General features: G+C 37.4%; 1 protein-coding gene across 1 annotated transcript; it reads left to right on the top strand.

The window, feature by feature from the left end:
- The first annotated feature begins 1,521 nt into the window (after positions 1–1,521).
- Positions 1,522–7,667, top strand: LOC141595886 (uncharacterized). The gene is made up of 5 exons (XM_074415835.1): positions 1,522–2,071; positions 2,337–2,373; positions 6,662–6,898; positions 6,991–7,038; positions 7,142–7,667. The coding sequence occupies exons 1-5, from the start codon at positions 1,764–1,766 to the stop codon at positions 7,397–7,399; spliced, it is 888 nt and encodes a 295-aa protein (XP_074271936.1). The 5' UTR covers positions 1,522–1,763; the 3' UTR covers positions 7,400–7,667.
- The last annotated feature ends 9,791 nt before the right edge of the window (positions 7,668–17,458 follow it).

Genomic DNA, 17,458 nt, shown 5'->3' with positions numbered 1-17,458 from the left:
GCCCGGCCCAAAATCTGCCAACCCAGTCTGAGTCAAGGGTGAAGAACCTGTCAGGTCGACGCACACATCACGCCCCCTGTCCCAAGAATAAAGCAATAAATCCGCAGGACGAAGAGAGCCACCATGTCCATCAACCAAACCGATATCAACCTCCTTTCCCGCAGTAATACCAGATCTATAGCAGACGTCGAAAAGAGTGTCCCGGACAAGGTTATGCCGATGTTTAACGCCCACCGTACCAGTACAAGAAACAGCGTGGTCCCCAAAAACATCCTCAGCAAAAACCCGAGAGCAAGCCGGACAGGGCCTAGATACCGTGAATAACGGAACACCCAGACGATATCCCAGCACACAACGGTAAGTCCTCCCGTTCATAGTCTGGCCCAACCCCGAGATAGGAACCGCACGTAACCAATCAGAAGAGTATTATTATTATTATTATACAAATATAACTATCATTATTGTTAGCATTGACCGAGTGACACATGGTCAACACGGCTATTACACGACCACCAGTAAAATCCTGACTCAACCATTATTTATTATTTAATTCTATTTATTCTATTATTACGTCTTATTTTTATTATAAATTATAAATGTCATAAGTAATTCATTAAAAGCCATTATAAATGCTACCAAAATATGGGTATTACAGAATTGCTCTTGTTAATTGCTTAGGGTGGTAGTGGTAATTTTCCTCTTTCAGTCATACCATGGATGACTTCTTTTAGAGGGAGACATGTTTCAGTATCATGTCTTCGACCTTGGTGATATTGTCGATATAGTTCTCCATCCCATCTTCGTCCTTGCTTGTTTGGCAGTGGATCCGGAATTGGACAATCCACAACCTTGCAAAGGCTAATCTCCCGAGGGAAATTCAACCCGAACATAAACTATATATTTAGACGTATTTAGTAATATATTTTATATTTATGATGAACCACATCACATTCATTTCGTTCATTTCACAAATTTAGTAAATAAATTTAATTTATAAAACTTAAAAACCAACTCGTGAATTTTTCACGAGAATTATACTAGTTTAACCATAAAATCGAAAATAGCCCGTTGCATTGCACATTAGAACAAGTAAAAAAAATATAGTTTTGTTAACAAAAAGCTGAATCTACTTCATGGTTTTGCTCAAAGATGAGTCATGGTCGATCAAGCTGGAACACACTTACAGAGAGGCTAAGCGAGCTAGCGACTGGTTGCCAATTGAGGGGTTTCTTCAAGTACTGTTCCGACTATCCTAGATTATCCGCCTTTTAATGTCCGTCCTATTCTACGAGAGAACATTTTTAGGGTGGCTTTTTCCCATACTATAGATAGTTTTGGGGTGCGTTCCTCTTATGTACCAAAAGAAAATAAAACTTGATGGTTTCTTCAATTCAAAGCTTATGGAGTAATTTATTGTTGACTTGTCTCTCACCTTAAGACCTGAAAACTTGAGATTACAGCCTAATATCCCGCTTATCTTGCTTTTGTTTTTATACCCACCCTTAATAAATTTTACAAGTCATTTTGGAGTCATTTTTTTTCCTGATCATTTATTCCATTTCTAGCCTCTCCTTTATGGTGTATATTTTTCCTTGAATTAATTTTCTTCTCTGTCGCTTTTGAAGAAGGAGAAAGGTAAGGGGAACGAAAAGAGAAGATGGGAGCCAAATGAAAAAAAAAAGGCGGTAACTTTGATAGTCCGTATTATTGTGGATAATAATTGAATAATTTTCATATTGTATAATAGAGTAGTCGTACATGAAATGGGAAACGTGACCTCTAATGTGGCGGCGAAGTTTGCATTTTTCCCACCAGAACCGGCGACATATGAGGTGAGGAAAGCGGAGGACGAAGAAGAGGGAAAGTGGGTGATGACAGGAATCACGGGAGACAAGAACGTGGACGTCCATGTTGTGGAGACCAAGAGCGGGAATAAGGTTATTGCCACCTTTTGGAGGCATCCTTTTGCCAGATTCACCCTTCTTTATTCCCACGGCAATGCTGCGGATTTAGGCCAGATGCCCGATCTCTTCCTTGAGCTCCGTGCTCACCTTCGTCTCAATATTATGAGGTCAGTGATTTGTTTTTTCCCTTCTTCTTAATTAATGTTGTTTCACAAATCTTCTCTGCTTTCAAACATCACATGTTTATCTTATTACCATGTACTCCTATAAATAAGAAAGTATTTTCTCAAACTCAGGTCATACCAATTAATTTGCTTGATGCTTCAATTCATATTGTTTGGACGCTCGCTCAAACAACTTAAAATTCTTAATCTTCTCTCTTTTGTTAGGAAGTCATGGACGTGATAGACTTTTTCATTCTCTCTTTTGCAGCTATGATTACTCAGGATATGGAGCTTCAACTGGCAAGGTAAAAACACAACTTTTTTTGGACTACAAATCTAATTATTGGGGTTTTGGGTACAAATAATATAAAATGCAATGTCATAAGCCCACAATATTTTTGTTATGGATTAAACCCACAACTCAATTTGTACTATTATTATTATTCAAGAACTAACAATAATACAATCTCAATCGAGTGAAGATCGTCTGTCCCAATTGGTGTCCCATTATAGGTGCCACTCCACTTACCTTCTAACACATCAACAAATTAGTGTATTTGTTACAATATTTTATTTTACAACAAGTGATGTGTCAAAAGGTAAGTAGAGTCGGACACACAATGAGACATAAAAATGGAACAGAGTAAACTTGGCAATCAGCACGGCCCGTTATTTTATACAACTTGGCCTGACCCGACTCGGTCTAAGCCCGGGTCCTAAAATTCCAGCTCAGCTCACCCCACCCTTGGACCGCCATTTTAGCAAAAAAAAAAAATAATAATTAGTAAGGCTTGGCCCGGATCAAGCATATCCCAGCCATTTCAAGTAATTTCGGTTCAATTAGAGTTATATTTTGTCGGGTCATTTTCGGGTTTGATGGTTTCGGATCGGGTCATTTTCGGGTCTGGTCAGTTACGGGTCAAGAAAGCTCGGGTAATGTTCGGGTCAATTCGGGTTTTCAGGTCACATTAGGGTGATGTAGTTCGGATCACTTCGTATCTCGGGTCAGTCTTTTCGGGTCGGGTTGTTTTTGCCAGGTCTTGAACAAAGGATCCCCACTGATCTGCATCCTCCAACACTTAGCTACTAGTTAAGATTTTAATCTATGCTTAACTTGGGATATTAAGCATACACTCTTTCTATCCAACATGACTAGTGACCCTTACTCCCTCCGATCCAGACAGATGGTAACATTTACCTAAAACGGGCGATCCACACCAATGGTTACATACCTTATTAAGCCTAACAATTGACTAAATTACCCTTACATCTACTAACTGTTTACAGCTTTACCATCCACTCACCAACTACCCATTTCATGTGGCCCTAATCAAACTTTCATACTTTATCCCTCACTTTTCCACATTTTCTTAAATAACCCAATTTTTCCAATGTTACCATCTGTCTGGATCGGAGGGAGTATTATTTATATAAGGTCTCGAATTCTAACTCCAACATAGTTCTAGACCTGGCAAAACGGGACAACGGGTCGAGTTCGGGTCGGGCCAATTCGGGTGGGGTCAATTTGGATCTCTCGTTGAGTTCGGGTTAATTCGGGTCGGGACAGGTCTTTTCGGGTTTCGGGTCTATTTCGGGTTCGTTGTCGGATCTATTTCGGGTCAAGCGGGTCGGTTTGTTTCGGGTCGGGTCATTTTCGGGTCAATGAATAATATAGAAATAGTCATTTCTGTCGGGTCATTTTTGGGCTTGATGGTTTCAGATAGTGTCATTTTCGGATCGGGCCAGTACGGGTCAAGAAAGCTCGGGTCATGTTCGGCTCGGGTCGGGTCAATTCGGGTTTTCGGGACACATTCGGGTGATGTAATTTGGGTCACTTCGGGTCTCGGGTCAGCTTTTTCGGGTCGGGTCAATCGGGTCGGGTTGCTTTTGCCAAGTCTACATAGTCCTATTAAGAGTCTTTATGTCTTACTAGTCTAACTCCTAATGTTTACTACTAATAACATCTAGAACTAAAGTGTAAATAATAATAACATAAAACATACTCCCTCCTATTCTTAATAACTCTCCCCTTTTATGGAGGGCACAAGAATTAAGAGATGAGAGTATTATATGGTAAAGTATTGTAGTGGGGTAGGAGATTGGAGAGAGGGAAGATATTATGTGATTAAAATAAGTGTTGTTGTGGGGTAAGGTGATTAAAATAAGTATTGTTGTGGGGTAAGGTGATTAAAATAAGATAAAATATGAGTATTGTGGGATATTGTTGTGAGGTGGGGTGATTAAAATAAGTATAAAAGTTTGCCAAATAAGAAAATAGGGAGAATATTGTGAATAGACGAAAAAGGAAATAGAAAGAGTTATTTAGAATATGAGGGAGTATATAACTCTTTACATATTAAGGACTCTACTACATGTTACTCCCTCCTATTCTCTAATATCTCCTACATTTCCTAACTAAAATAACAAATTTACTAAGATCTTCCACTTTCCTTATTAGTCTATAATTTGTGGTTTTAGGACACGTGACCCCACATTTTCTCTCTTACTTTCCTCATCCTCCATTTTCCACCACATATCTCATTCCTCTTAAAAATTACTCAAAAAAGCAATATGGAACATCATAATGAATAAACACAAAATCTCATTGAAGACGGCATGTATCCGTCACTTTGGAGTGACGGATACCATTTCCTCTCAAAAATGACCCAAATAGAAGAGAGGGGGAAGCACTTGGGGGTGCCCCCACCTTGTCCCCCCTATCCGTTTTGTGAGTGGCATTACCCGTCACTTGCTCCAACCCGTTTTCAGTAAGACTAACTGATGAATAAGAGGAAGTACTATCTTTAATCATTATTATCTTTAATGTTGGGATTACTTCCCAACATCATCCCCTATTTGGTATACTCTAAGGGCAATAGCAATGGTTGAAGTTCCATACTAAACTTTAGGTGTTGTTTGGCCTAACTTTAGAAGTGTTTTTGTAAATGAAAAAGTAGAAATTAGGTCAAACACTATTTTTTAGGAAGGTTAAAACTACTTTTAAAAAAGTCATACACTACCTTTTAAGCCATTAGAAGTAGAAGTAGCAAATTGGTGCTTCTACTTCTAATTTTCTTTGTTTTCATAAGATTTTATCTCATGCCAAAAATATTATTTGAGCGACTATTCATAATATTTCCAAATTTTATAAATTTCATTCAAATGATAATATTTGGGATACATGTGATATTTTTAAAAGCAAAAAAAATTGTTCACTAATTGGCCATACATATCCAACAATGAAAAAACAACTTTTTTAAAAATTTGGCCAAACACTTACAATTTTTTAAAAAAGTAGTTTATGAAAAAGTCATTTTAAAAGGGAAAAAACTCTTTTATAAAAGTAAGGCCAAACATCACCTTTATCATTACACGTCAACCCACATAATTAATTGTGAAACTTTTTAATTCTTCTCAATGGTACAAGTTTCATACTTCTATAGTTCTATGTGATCCCCCTTCTCCTCTCATTTTCCTAACATGAAACAAGAAACTTTTTATTATGTAGAGGAATGGGTAAGAAGTTCCTAAAATATAGAACTTCTTATTTATCCTCATTGTTATTGCCCTAAGCCACAATGACTTATTTGATCTGTCTCAATCATTTGTTATTTGTTTATGAACAATTAAAGTAAATAGATGATTGAAATGGAGGAAATATATTATAATTTAATTCAAGTGTGAAAGAAACAGTGGGGGAAGAAATTGGATCTCAACAAAACACATATCTCAGTACCAAATTATTGAGAAGGGTTTCTCTTCATTTCCTAAAAAGAAACGGAGAGGCCATTTCCTTTCGGTGTTTCAGATCGTATACTGGCATCATCGAACGGCTCAAAATTAATGGGTAAAAATAAAGGGATAATGAGGTTTGGTGGAAAAAATATTATTAAATGAGTTTAAGAGAGGAAATGGAGAAAAAATGGAGAGAAAGAAATGGAGAGGATCCATTTTGCAAATTATTGCCCAAACTACTGCTCACTGCTAAGCACGTTCCCTCCGAGCCAAAATTCTCTCCATTTCCTAAAAAGAAATGGAGAGGTCATTACCTATCAGCGGTCAAAATTGTATATCGTCAATATCGAACGGTTCACGATTTATGCATAAAAATAAAGGGTTAATAGAATATAGATGAGATAATATTATTAAATGGGTTTGTGAGAGGAAATGGAGAGGATCCTTGTTGGTTCCCTCCATCCCAATTATATTGTCCTACTTTTTATTTTGGATGGATTTATGAAAAACTTATAAATTGGAATGAAGAGTGATTTTTGATTTAGTAAGGAGATAATTATTTTGTGATAAATTTTGGAGGAAATGGGAGAATAAAATTGGTATTGAGGGAGTATTAATTTCCGTTTTTTGGTGGTGGTATCATTTTGTCACAAGAAAATATGGTTTAAAACGAGTAATATAATTCCTTAAAATGCGATAAAACTCAGTCATGGTAATTTTCAAAGATTTACAAAGTAAATGGTATTTTGGTATTGTGGAATTGATTTAATACCATGGTCACTCCTGATAAATGTATGTGAGTAATATTACATGAAAAGGGTGCACTGATTGTTTATTAGTATGTGTTAACTGGTGCAGCCAACGGAGCAGAATACATATTATGACATAGAAGCAGTGTACCAGTGCTTAAAGAGAGAGTACAATATTAAGCAAGAAGATTTGATATTATACGGTCAATCAGTTGGTAGCGGCCCAACACTACACTTGGCATCACGTATGACGAGGTTGAGGGGAGTTGTTCTTCATAGCGCCATACTCTCTGGAATACGCGTCCTTTATCCTGTCAAGATGACGCTGTGGTGTGATATTTTCAAAGTATGTAATATACGGAATATATACTCTGTATTATTATTATATCTTGTCCTTAAATTTAAAATGACCAACTTTATTTAAAAAAAAACTTGCAGAATATTGATAAAATTCGTAATGTCACCTGCCCAGTGCTTGTCATACATGTAAGCTCTACTTTCCTATTACTCCCTCGCTACTTATTATGTATATGTATGTTAACTGGACAAAATATCCCATTATTATTTTATTTATATCATATATATGTAGGGAACAAATGATGAAATAGTTGACTGGTCCCATGGAAAGCGTCTATGGGAACTTTCAAAGGAGAAATATGAACCGCTGTGGGTCAAGGGTGGGGCGCATTGCAACCTGGAAACATATCCAGAGTACATCAAACATTTACGCAAGTTCATCAATTCAATGGAGAAATTAGCAATGACTCAGCCGAATAAGCAGCTAACTCAGGCTCCAAGTATAGCTGAAGACAAACACCACCGATGCTTGAGGTTTGTAAGGAAATAGAAACATGCATGCATGCATATGTATGTATGTATGTATAACTCATCACTGGGCCTACACTTGTTTTCGAGTCGTATGCCTCTCCATCTACAAACATTTGACCGGGGGTTTGTGGATGGATTGTTTTCTCATGTTGAGACACAAGTTGGTAATTTGTAAAGGTAAACACAAGTTGTTGCACACAACTTGTTCTTGTATATATACTTGTATCTCACTACCTGTCTCATTTAGCTGGGTTGGTAATTGGTAAAGGTAAACACAAAGTGTAAAATCAAATTGCAGTATACACTCACTTCACTTCTATTTACCTGACCATAACTCCATAAGTATTGACTATTGATTAAAAAATATGGAGCTACATAGATACTAACAATTATCAACAACAATAGATCCAACAATTTAATGAGTTTTACTCTTGACTGACCAGTGATTAATAAACAATGACTAAAATAATATGACTTTACGGATTGCAAGCCTACGATGTTGGTTGGTTGTACTGTTTACGGGTCGATATTAAGTAGAATTGAGTACTAGTCAATTTCAGACTATACTTTATCGGGAAGGAATAAGAAAATAATAATTATCCTTATTAACTTCTAAACTAAACAAATGCAAATAAAGAGGTTTTAATCAAATTTCTAAAGACTCTAAGGTGCAAAGTCATATTATAAGCCAACAAGTTCGACTACCCATTATTGACAACCAAATAAATCAGCACTCGGAACCCTTCCCGTTAGTTGAACTCCCTAGATTGATCAAGTTCCTTACTAAAATAAATGTAACCAATTAGGGGACTAAGTTGATAATTTAGTGATAATAACGTAAAATTAGGTGTCGTTAATGTCTAGTAATAAGCCTACCAAAGAGAGTAGTGTAGTATAAGCAAGGGATGTAAAACTTAGCCAAGTTTTAGCGATTTTGAGAGTAAAATTGCATAGGAATACTAGTATTATACTAGTTTTTTTTGGTGTCTTTATAAGTGATTTTGAACGGAAATAAATGGATAGGTGTGAAATTGCTCTCAACCTCACAAGGACTCGAACAAAGACATAAATTCAACCTCGCAAGGAAGAATAAAGACTATTTCAATCTTACAAGAAGGAAATAAAGAACTTAAAACTCGCAACTAATAAGAACACAATAAGCATAATACTTAACTTCTCAATTCAATGTATTCTTTAAATTGATCAACAGTCAACACATCCAAACTTGTTACACCAAATAAATCCTTTGGATTATTAAATTTTGTTAAGACGATATGAGGGGAACGTTATGTTATTATCGTATTAGCCAATTGCTTATATAGTTACATAGGTGGACTTCTATGGGCCAAGACGGAATACAATATATCATAATCCTAACACCCCCTCCCCTCTTCAAGCTGGAGCATGGAGATCAAGAATGTCAGCTTGCGGAGAATAAAGAAAAACTGTCGTACACCCAAAGCTTCAGTAAATATATCTGCTAATTGCTCGTTTGAAGAAACATGTTCCGTAGTAATTAGCCCCTCCGTTATCGCATCACGAACGAAATGGCAATCAATTTCAATGTGCTTGGTTCGCTCGTGAAAGACCGGTTTCTGAGCAAGATGTATAGCAGATTTACTATCACAAAACAATTTCATAGGCAATGGCGAAGTAATATCCAGACTAACCAAAAGACCGCTTAGCCACTTCAATTCGCATACCACAACAGCCATGGAACAATATTCAGCTTCAGCAGAAGAGAAAGAAACTGTAGTTTGTTTTTTAGTCTTCCAAGAAATCGAGGACTCACTAAGAAAGATGAACCACCCAGTAGTCGAACGACGAGACAAAGGGCATCCGGCCCAGTCAGAATCACACCAACCAGAAATGAGAAGATCACTATTGGACCGCTAAAGAATACTTTTGCCTGGACTTCCCTTCACATAACGAACCACGTGCAAGGCAGCTGCCATGTGCTCTTGTCGCGGTTAATGAAGGAAACGAGAGAGTACGTGGACGGCATATGATAAGTCGGGCTGTGTGACTGCAAGATACACAAGATGCCTAACCAGACGTCAATAGGACTCAATGTCATCGAAAACCGCACCACCCGCGAGCCCAAGTTGATGATTCTGCTCAAGTGGCCTGGGGTCACGGCATGTTTGGCTCCAAGCAAGCCCATCTCAGAGAGAATATCTAGGGCATATTTGCGTTGACTAAGGTAAATACCTTCGGCACTACGCGCCACCTCAAGACCAAGAAAGTACTCAAGAGGCCCCAAATCCTTCATATGAAAACAATTCCCCAAATATGTCTTGAAAGCAGTGACAGCGGAAGCATCATTATCCGCAATAAAAAGGTCATCAGCATAAATGAGAACAAATAGACAAACCTCTTCACGTGAGTAAGAAAATAACGAGTAATCAGAGTAAGACTGACTAAAACCATTGTCTCGGAGCACAATAGCAAGCTTTGCAAACCAACAACGAGGAGCTTGTCGTAGGCCATACAAGGACTTCTTTAAACGACATACTTTCCCCACCTTACCACGACCAAAACCAGGCGGAAGCCTCATATAAACTTCCTTGTGCAAGTCACCGTGCAAAAACGCATTGTGGACATCCATTTGGTGCAATTTCCTTCCTTTAATAGCGACAACAGATAAGAAAGAAAGCACGAATTGTAACCATCTTGACAACGGGAGCAAAAATCTTCCCATAATCCAAATCTTCCACCTGATGATTCCCAAATACAATAAGGCGAGCTTTGAAACGCTCAATAGTACCATCAGATTGATATTTGATCTTATACACCAAGCGACAACCAAGGGCCTTTTTGTCAGACGGAAGATCGGTAAGCTCCCATGTTTCATTGCGTTCAAGAGCCTCTATCTCTTCTTTCATAACAGCACACCACTTCTCATCATGAATAGCCTCTTTAAACGTAGGTGGCTAAGTATTGGAAGTAACCGCTTCAAGTAAGTGACGATGCTTTCCCAAAAAAGAATTACAGTCAACATAATTTGCTAAAGAATAAGGCGTACCTGAAGATGACGAAGATGGACTCAGTGAGCGAGATGATGGACTTTGTGCGGTGCCTAGAACATAACCATGCAGTCAAGAATTAGGAAATTTCTATCGTCGACCACGGCCAAGCTCGACATTAGTGGACACACCGTTCCCACTCTCGGTACCCACGTCGCCCGTACCAGACACGCCAGCAACACCCGTGGCAGGCTCCCTATCAGCCCCCCCTCCCCCCATGTCACCCGTACTAGCGGCAGCAATGGGGTCCTTTCCCGTGGCCGGTGCAGCAGCCTCAAGTGACCCATTAAAGGGGTCATCAGTAATTGAAATCGGGTCCACAGAAGGGGAAGACGAATTAGGCGTGGCATAAGGAAAGAAAGATTCATGGAACACAACATCACGAGAGACAAACAAAGCCTTTGTCTCAAGATCATACAATTTCCAACCTTTCTTATTATGAGAGTAATCAACAAAAATACACTTCTGACCTCGCTTTTCGAACTTATCACCGCGGGTGTACTGATTATGGGCAAAGCAAAGGCAACCAAAAACACGTAAATTCTTGTAAGATGGGGCGACACCATAGAGACACTCATAGGGAATCTTATTACCAAGCAAAACAGCAGGAATGTGATTAATCAAATGAGCAACAGTAAGAACACACTCACCCAAAAAACCTTTGGCAAATTAGCTTGAAAGAGGAGAGCCCTGGCAACATTCAAAATATGACGGTGCTTGCGTTCGACACGCCCATTCTGTTGAAGCATGTCAACGCATGACATTTGAAAATGTAACCCCTACTGTAAGAAATACCCGGCCATACAATTGAACTAGTTGTCATTGTAACTTTGTACACATTTAACAGTTGTAGAAAATTGAGAGGTAACCATGGCAAGGAAATTCAAAAACATCTCACTAACTTCCGTCTTATGAAGCAATAAATAGACCCAAGTAGTGCGAGAACAATCATCCAAAATTGTTAAAAAATATTTGGCACCACAAGAAGATGCAATATGATAAGGGCCCCAAAGATCGCAATGAATTAATTCAAACTTGTCCAAAGCACGCTTATTATTCAAATTAAAATTACTATGATGTTGTTTCGCAAAATGACAAGTTTCACACACGGATTCCTTATTATAATTAAAATTACTAGCAAAATGCAGAGCCTTGAAAACTTTAGTATACGAATGACCCAGACGTTGATGCCAAAGAACAATAGAGTTCGCATCACTCACAGAATGCACCATTGTCGACCGATCACCCGCACAAATCCAATAAATTTCATCCCGCAACTCACCTGCTCCAAACATCATCTTCAAGGAACGGTCCTGAATAAGACAGGAATGCTTAGCAAATTCGAAAATATAATCATGAACAGAAATAAGCTGTGAGACGGAAATAAGATTGCAAGTCAAACCCGGCACATACAATACATCATTCAAAATAAGTGAATCATTAATAAATACCTACCCCATAACAGTCGAAATAACTTGTTGCCCATTGGGAAGGCCAACGGTACGGGAAGGAATGACCCATTGTGCATCCAAATATGACAATTTTCAGTGACATGATTAGAAGTACAGGTGTCTATTATCCAAGAAAACATACCACTCAAACGATCAGAGGAGACGGAATGCATAGAAGCACCCAAACTCACAAGATGAGCCTGAACTGGAGGAGGATCTGAGACACCAAAAGTCGAAGGAGAAGGGCCACGGCCTGGAGCAGAACCCAAGGAAGATGCACCCTGACCAGAACCACGTGATGCACCCCGAACACGATGAAGCTCGGCCAAACTACGAGGCTTATCGCCCCACCAGTCAAGAAATTTTTGACTCTTAATATAACAATTAGAAGGATCATGGCCACGAGTATCACAAAAGGATAGTAACAAAAGAACTGTCGCCTTTCACCGCGCTCTTTATCACGCAAGGCCCTCCAATCAACATTATCAAAACGACCCATCCCCAGAGTGGCGAAAGCCGCCACATCAGAGACCTCAAGAGAGGAATCAGAAGGGGCACGAAGGCGTTCTTCTTGAAGGACCATGTGATATGCCCGGATGAGGGAAGGTAACAGATCAAGTTGAAATTGCTGAGACTAAACATTAGTGTAAAGGGACGCATCAAGACCCAAAAAGAACTGGTGAAGACGCTCCTTATCGAGTCATTTAATAGCAGCCGCACTCACACTTGCCGCACTTACAAGCAAAAGGAGGCTCAAGAACAACAAGAGAATCCTAAAATCGACTTAAGTTTACCATAATATGTGGTAATGTCCATACCTTTTGATTGCCGGCAGTCATGTAATTGGGTCTTCAAACCATGAATCATGTACCCGTCAACCACTGAGAACTGTGCTTCCAATTTCGACCAAAGCACCGAGGCATCTTCGACATAGGAAATCATGTCTAGTAAAGAGGGATCAATGGTATTGCGAATCCATTGTACAAGTGTGCAATGAACTACTTCCTAATTATCAAGGTCAATTTTATCGGTTGGCTTTTTAATAGAGCTATCAACAAATCCGAATTTTCGACGAGATTTGAGCGACATTTTCCTCGAATTTCTCCAATCATCATAGTTATCCCGGCATAAAATGACATTATAGATCTTGGCACTGGGAACATCGTGAGAGCCAAGATAGTAAGGGTTCAAAAAATCAAGCTTCGGTGGCTCGAGGGTTTGTGCGTCGCCAGACATGGAGGCGTGCTGAATGATTTTCATTTTAACTGTTTTGGGTTAAATTTAGGGTTTATTTTGTAAACCAAGAAGGATCCCTGATACCATTTTAAGACGATATGAGGGGAACTTTATGTTAGTATTGTATTAGCCAATTGCGTATATAGTTACATAGGTGGGCTTCTATGTGCCAAGACGGAATACAATATATACTATCTAATCTTCCTGGAGATCTTCAGTAGTTGATCATCTTGTATCATGAATATAAGCTCTTCATCTTGAGCTTCAAAACTTGTATTTGTCTTTGTCTTGATATAACCCGACAAGCTTTTGTTCAATGCTCTTGTAACATATAACAAACCATTACAAGTACCAAATATATAGACACATACTTTATCATTATCAAAACTTAATAGGACATAACTATATGGTCCAACAATAAAAAAATTTCAACACACCATACTCAAGTATTATAACCAAGATTAATAAGCATAACCAACAAGAAACCTAAACCCCAATTCAAAACAACAAGTTTAGAACTTGACTACTACAAGGGTCAACTTCAAACGATCATAACTCAAGTTCTAGACATGATAATGAGGTGAAACTATTTGGAGATGATGTCTTATCTTATTAATATTCTAACGGTAGGTCATAAGCCCAAAATGAACAAGAAACGAAGAAGTTATGGCCATTCTACGAAAACTGGTCAGGTTTAACCGCAGTCTACGGTAGTGGCCGCAACCTGCGCTTTGGTCTGCTTCCCACAACACTAACAATGCATGAACTTCATTCCCAATTCTATTTTATGGTAGATTCACAACCGCACATATAACCAAAGACCGTCGCAACTACGACATACCCACCATATCTCAACAATACACCCACGACATGTAGCAAAGATCGTCGCAAACTATAATATACATACAATAGATAAAACAACACCTCATTCCTCACAAACCAACTTTGCCCAATTGATATTATTTGCAATAAACCATCTCAATAACATTAAAACACAATTAAAACATCATCTAACATTAATAATCCAACAAAATTCATCAATAACATTAAAGGTAGTAACTTTACTAGCTAAAGACTAAATTTTAACAATTAAAGCACATAATTTGATATAATGTCGAGTAACCTATCACCGTTACCTTTTAGCCCTTCAAGGACACGGTTCTGACTCAATACTACTCCGGAATACTAAAGCTTCCACCTAGAGACAAGTTTAAGACAAAAAAAGGGTTAGAAAACTCATCTCACAAAAGATGGATTTTACAAAAGATTCAGAAGGTAAGGTTTTTCTTACATAGAAAGACGGAGGAGAAGGAGAGGATAAGATTGGTGCAAAAATCATAGGATTTCGTTGAGAAACGAAAAAATGGCATCCGTCTAAAGGTTTTGGAGTTTGAAGATTTTAATGGTGGAAATATCATGTTTTACAAGGGAAGAAGATGAAGAGAAGTTGCTGAAAAATGAAAGGGGAAACCTAAAAAGAGGTTTTGTTGTTTTAAAGATGCTCCATAGGTTTGTTTTGGCCCAATAACAAAGGCATTTGGTTTGTGACTCGGTTTTGCACTAAAAAGAACCATACTACAACTTTAAGGGGTTTTCGGGCTAAAATAAAACCAAATTGATTACTATGAAACTAAAGCACGATTTTGAAAGTATAAAACAAAGTAAATAATGAGCCAAATAAAAGTGAGTATTATTAAATTAGCGATTTTAATAAATTACCCATTAAGTTAAAATCGCAGGTGTTACAAGAGGAGTTCACAATAATTCTATATGGTTTCATAACTACAATCATGGTCAAGTTCGGATGGTTCGTTTTTTATCCGGGTGGCGTCAAATATCTCCAAAATTTGAGGTCAAATAACAAAATAAAAAATTCAATTGGAGAGCTAGTTCAAGTGTTTAACTTGTGTTATGCTTATAACTTGCAAGTTGTAAGTTATTTATTTCTTTCTTGCGAGATCGAAATATTCTTGATTCTTCTTTGTGAGGTTGAATTTCGTGTGTCTTACTTAATTCCTTGCGAGGTTGAGAGTATTTCACATATTTATCCCTTTTATTTTCGTTCAAATTCGCATATAAAAACACAATACTTTTATTCCGCTTCAAAATTACTCTAAAATCGTTAAAATTGGGAAATTTTACATCAAATTCGTAAGCTTTTATATGATTAGTTACAAAAAATGAGAGGGTTATGTATCTCCACTTGACAAGTCCATTGACAAAAGACTATATGGTGATGTTGGGTTAAGTAATTATTTCATTGGGGGATTTTCATCGTGGAAGTTGGTGGTGATTATAACCACTTTTGTAAAAACAAATTTATTTATGTCAATCTTGTGCATGGAGGTTGACAATGTAGTTGGAACAAAAGACTCAATTCAATTGTTGAAAAGGTTGAAAACTATATTGAAGATGACGAGTTAAAGGAGAGACAAAGCTGTGCACAAAGAAATAATTCGGGTTCTTCTTCGGTGTTGTTACATAAGTTTCCCATATTTTTATTTGATCCTGGTGGACATAAAGACGATACTTCAAAATTTTGAAGATTCGGGGAAGAATTTTTTCAAGAAGGGGAGAATGACACAGGAGGTACATAGTTATATGTTGTTTAAAGCTTGGACACATATGTGTTCACCTTGGGATGTAGGAGGGTTTAATGTTCATAATATTTTCACCTGAAACTAATCACTCATTCTAAAATGGGTATGGCAGCTGTATAATCTTGATGCCGGTGCTGATCTAAATGAGTTCATGCTTATATTCTTAAACATGATGATATTTGAAAAATTCAACTTAGAGAACAGTCCCCTTCTTGTTTGAAAGGAATTTTGGCTGTAAGAGTTAAATTCATAGACCAGGCTTGTAGTATTGCTTTGGCTCAAATTTTGTTGAACACTTGGGTAGCTCGTACTCATCCTAAGGTCAACTCAATTTATAGGTACATCAGAAATGTTTCACTGTTGGCGACTAGGCCAAATGGCTAACTTTTTCTAGTGTCATGCCCAAACACAAAATTACTGATTTTCTTGTTGTCCAGAAACAGTTTGTGAAAGAGATGAGGAAACAGATGTGCACTATGTGAAAGAGATGAGGAAACATATGTTCACCTTTTCTTTCATTGCCCTGTATCTAAGGAAATATAGGACAAGCTACTGTTAGAACCACTTGGTTGATGATGCCAAGTTTAATAGTCATTTAATGGTTTGCTTCTTAGTTATTTTTAGTAGCAATTGAAGCTCTCAATTACTCTTCAAGGATAGTGCAAGAATGATCAAGATGAAGAAAAGTCATAGCCTAAGTCAAATGTTGTAAACGAGGTACTGTAACATTCTTAGATTGTCAAGTGACTACAAAACCATGCAATAGTGTAAGGCACTGTGGTAACTGATACAGCGGGTGGAGATAATTTTTGAGAAAAATTTCAAGTTTACAAATCTTTACAACTTTCAATTTCAGAAATCTTTTGAGAAAAACTTATGAGAGTAACAAGCTTTATTATATGGAAAATATCTAAGCTTTTTGGGTTCAAAGAAGTACATATGTTTTTCCTTGAAAAGGAGAATTTTGTCTTCCTTAACTTAAGGAAGCATGTCTTTTAGTTTATCATCAAATCTTTCTAAAGTTGCCGAAATTTTTTTATTGAGTCTTGTGTAGATTTGAATGAGTCACTATACTCCAAAAGCATTTTAAAATAATGAAAGTTTTGGTCATTTTCAAAGCTGAGATTTTTTAATATTTTCTCTACTCTTAGGGTTTGGTGTTCCTTGTTTATATAAGGAGCTCTTTCTCTCATTCACAACTTAAGACTTTGAAGAGCATTTATTGAGTAAACTTTGCAAATTATTTATGCATTTAAAGCTTTGTCTTCAAATATTTACAAAATCGTTTTAAGTCTTAAAATCTTCAAATGTTTTCAGAAGAGCTGTAAAATATCTATATATTAGTTCACTACACTATGACATGTGAATTTGTTCCATGATCTCGTGTTAAGTCTTAATTGTGATCTTCATGTTCATTAAGTGAACTACTGTGATTTAGAGACTATGTAAACCTCTGAGATAGAACTTATAAACTCTTGAAGCGGAGTAGCTTTAAGTTTGAGTTGTAACCGGGGTTGGTTAGCAAGTTATTTTCATTGTAAGGGGTTAGCGCATTTGAGTAAATTTCTAAATACGTAATAAAATAACAGTTGGACGTAGGCCTCGGAGAAGAGGCTGAACCAATTTTTTAAACATCATCTTGTTTGTCATGACTTCACCAACTAAGCCAATTGACATATGCTTACACATATCATAATATCATATGCAACTCAACAAGTATCTTAACGTAGTTTTATTATCATAAAGAAATAAATAGAAAATATAA

This window comes from Silene latifolia, chromosome 8, assembly GCF_048544455.1.
Source record: "Silene latifolia isolate original U9 population chromosome 8, ASM4854445v1, whole genome shotgun sequence".
NCBI classification, from domain to species: domain Eukaryota; kingdom Viridiplantae; phylum Streptophyta; class Magnoliopsida; order Caryophyllales; family Caryophyllaceae; genus Silene; species Silene latifolia.
This window is presented reverse-complemented; position numbering and strand designations above follow the sequence as displayed.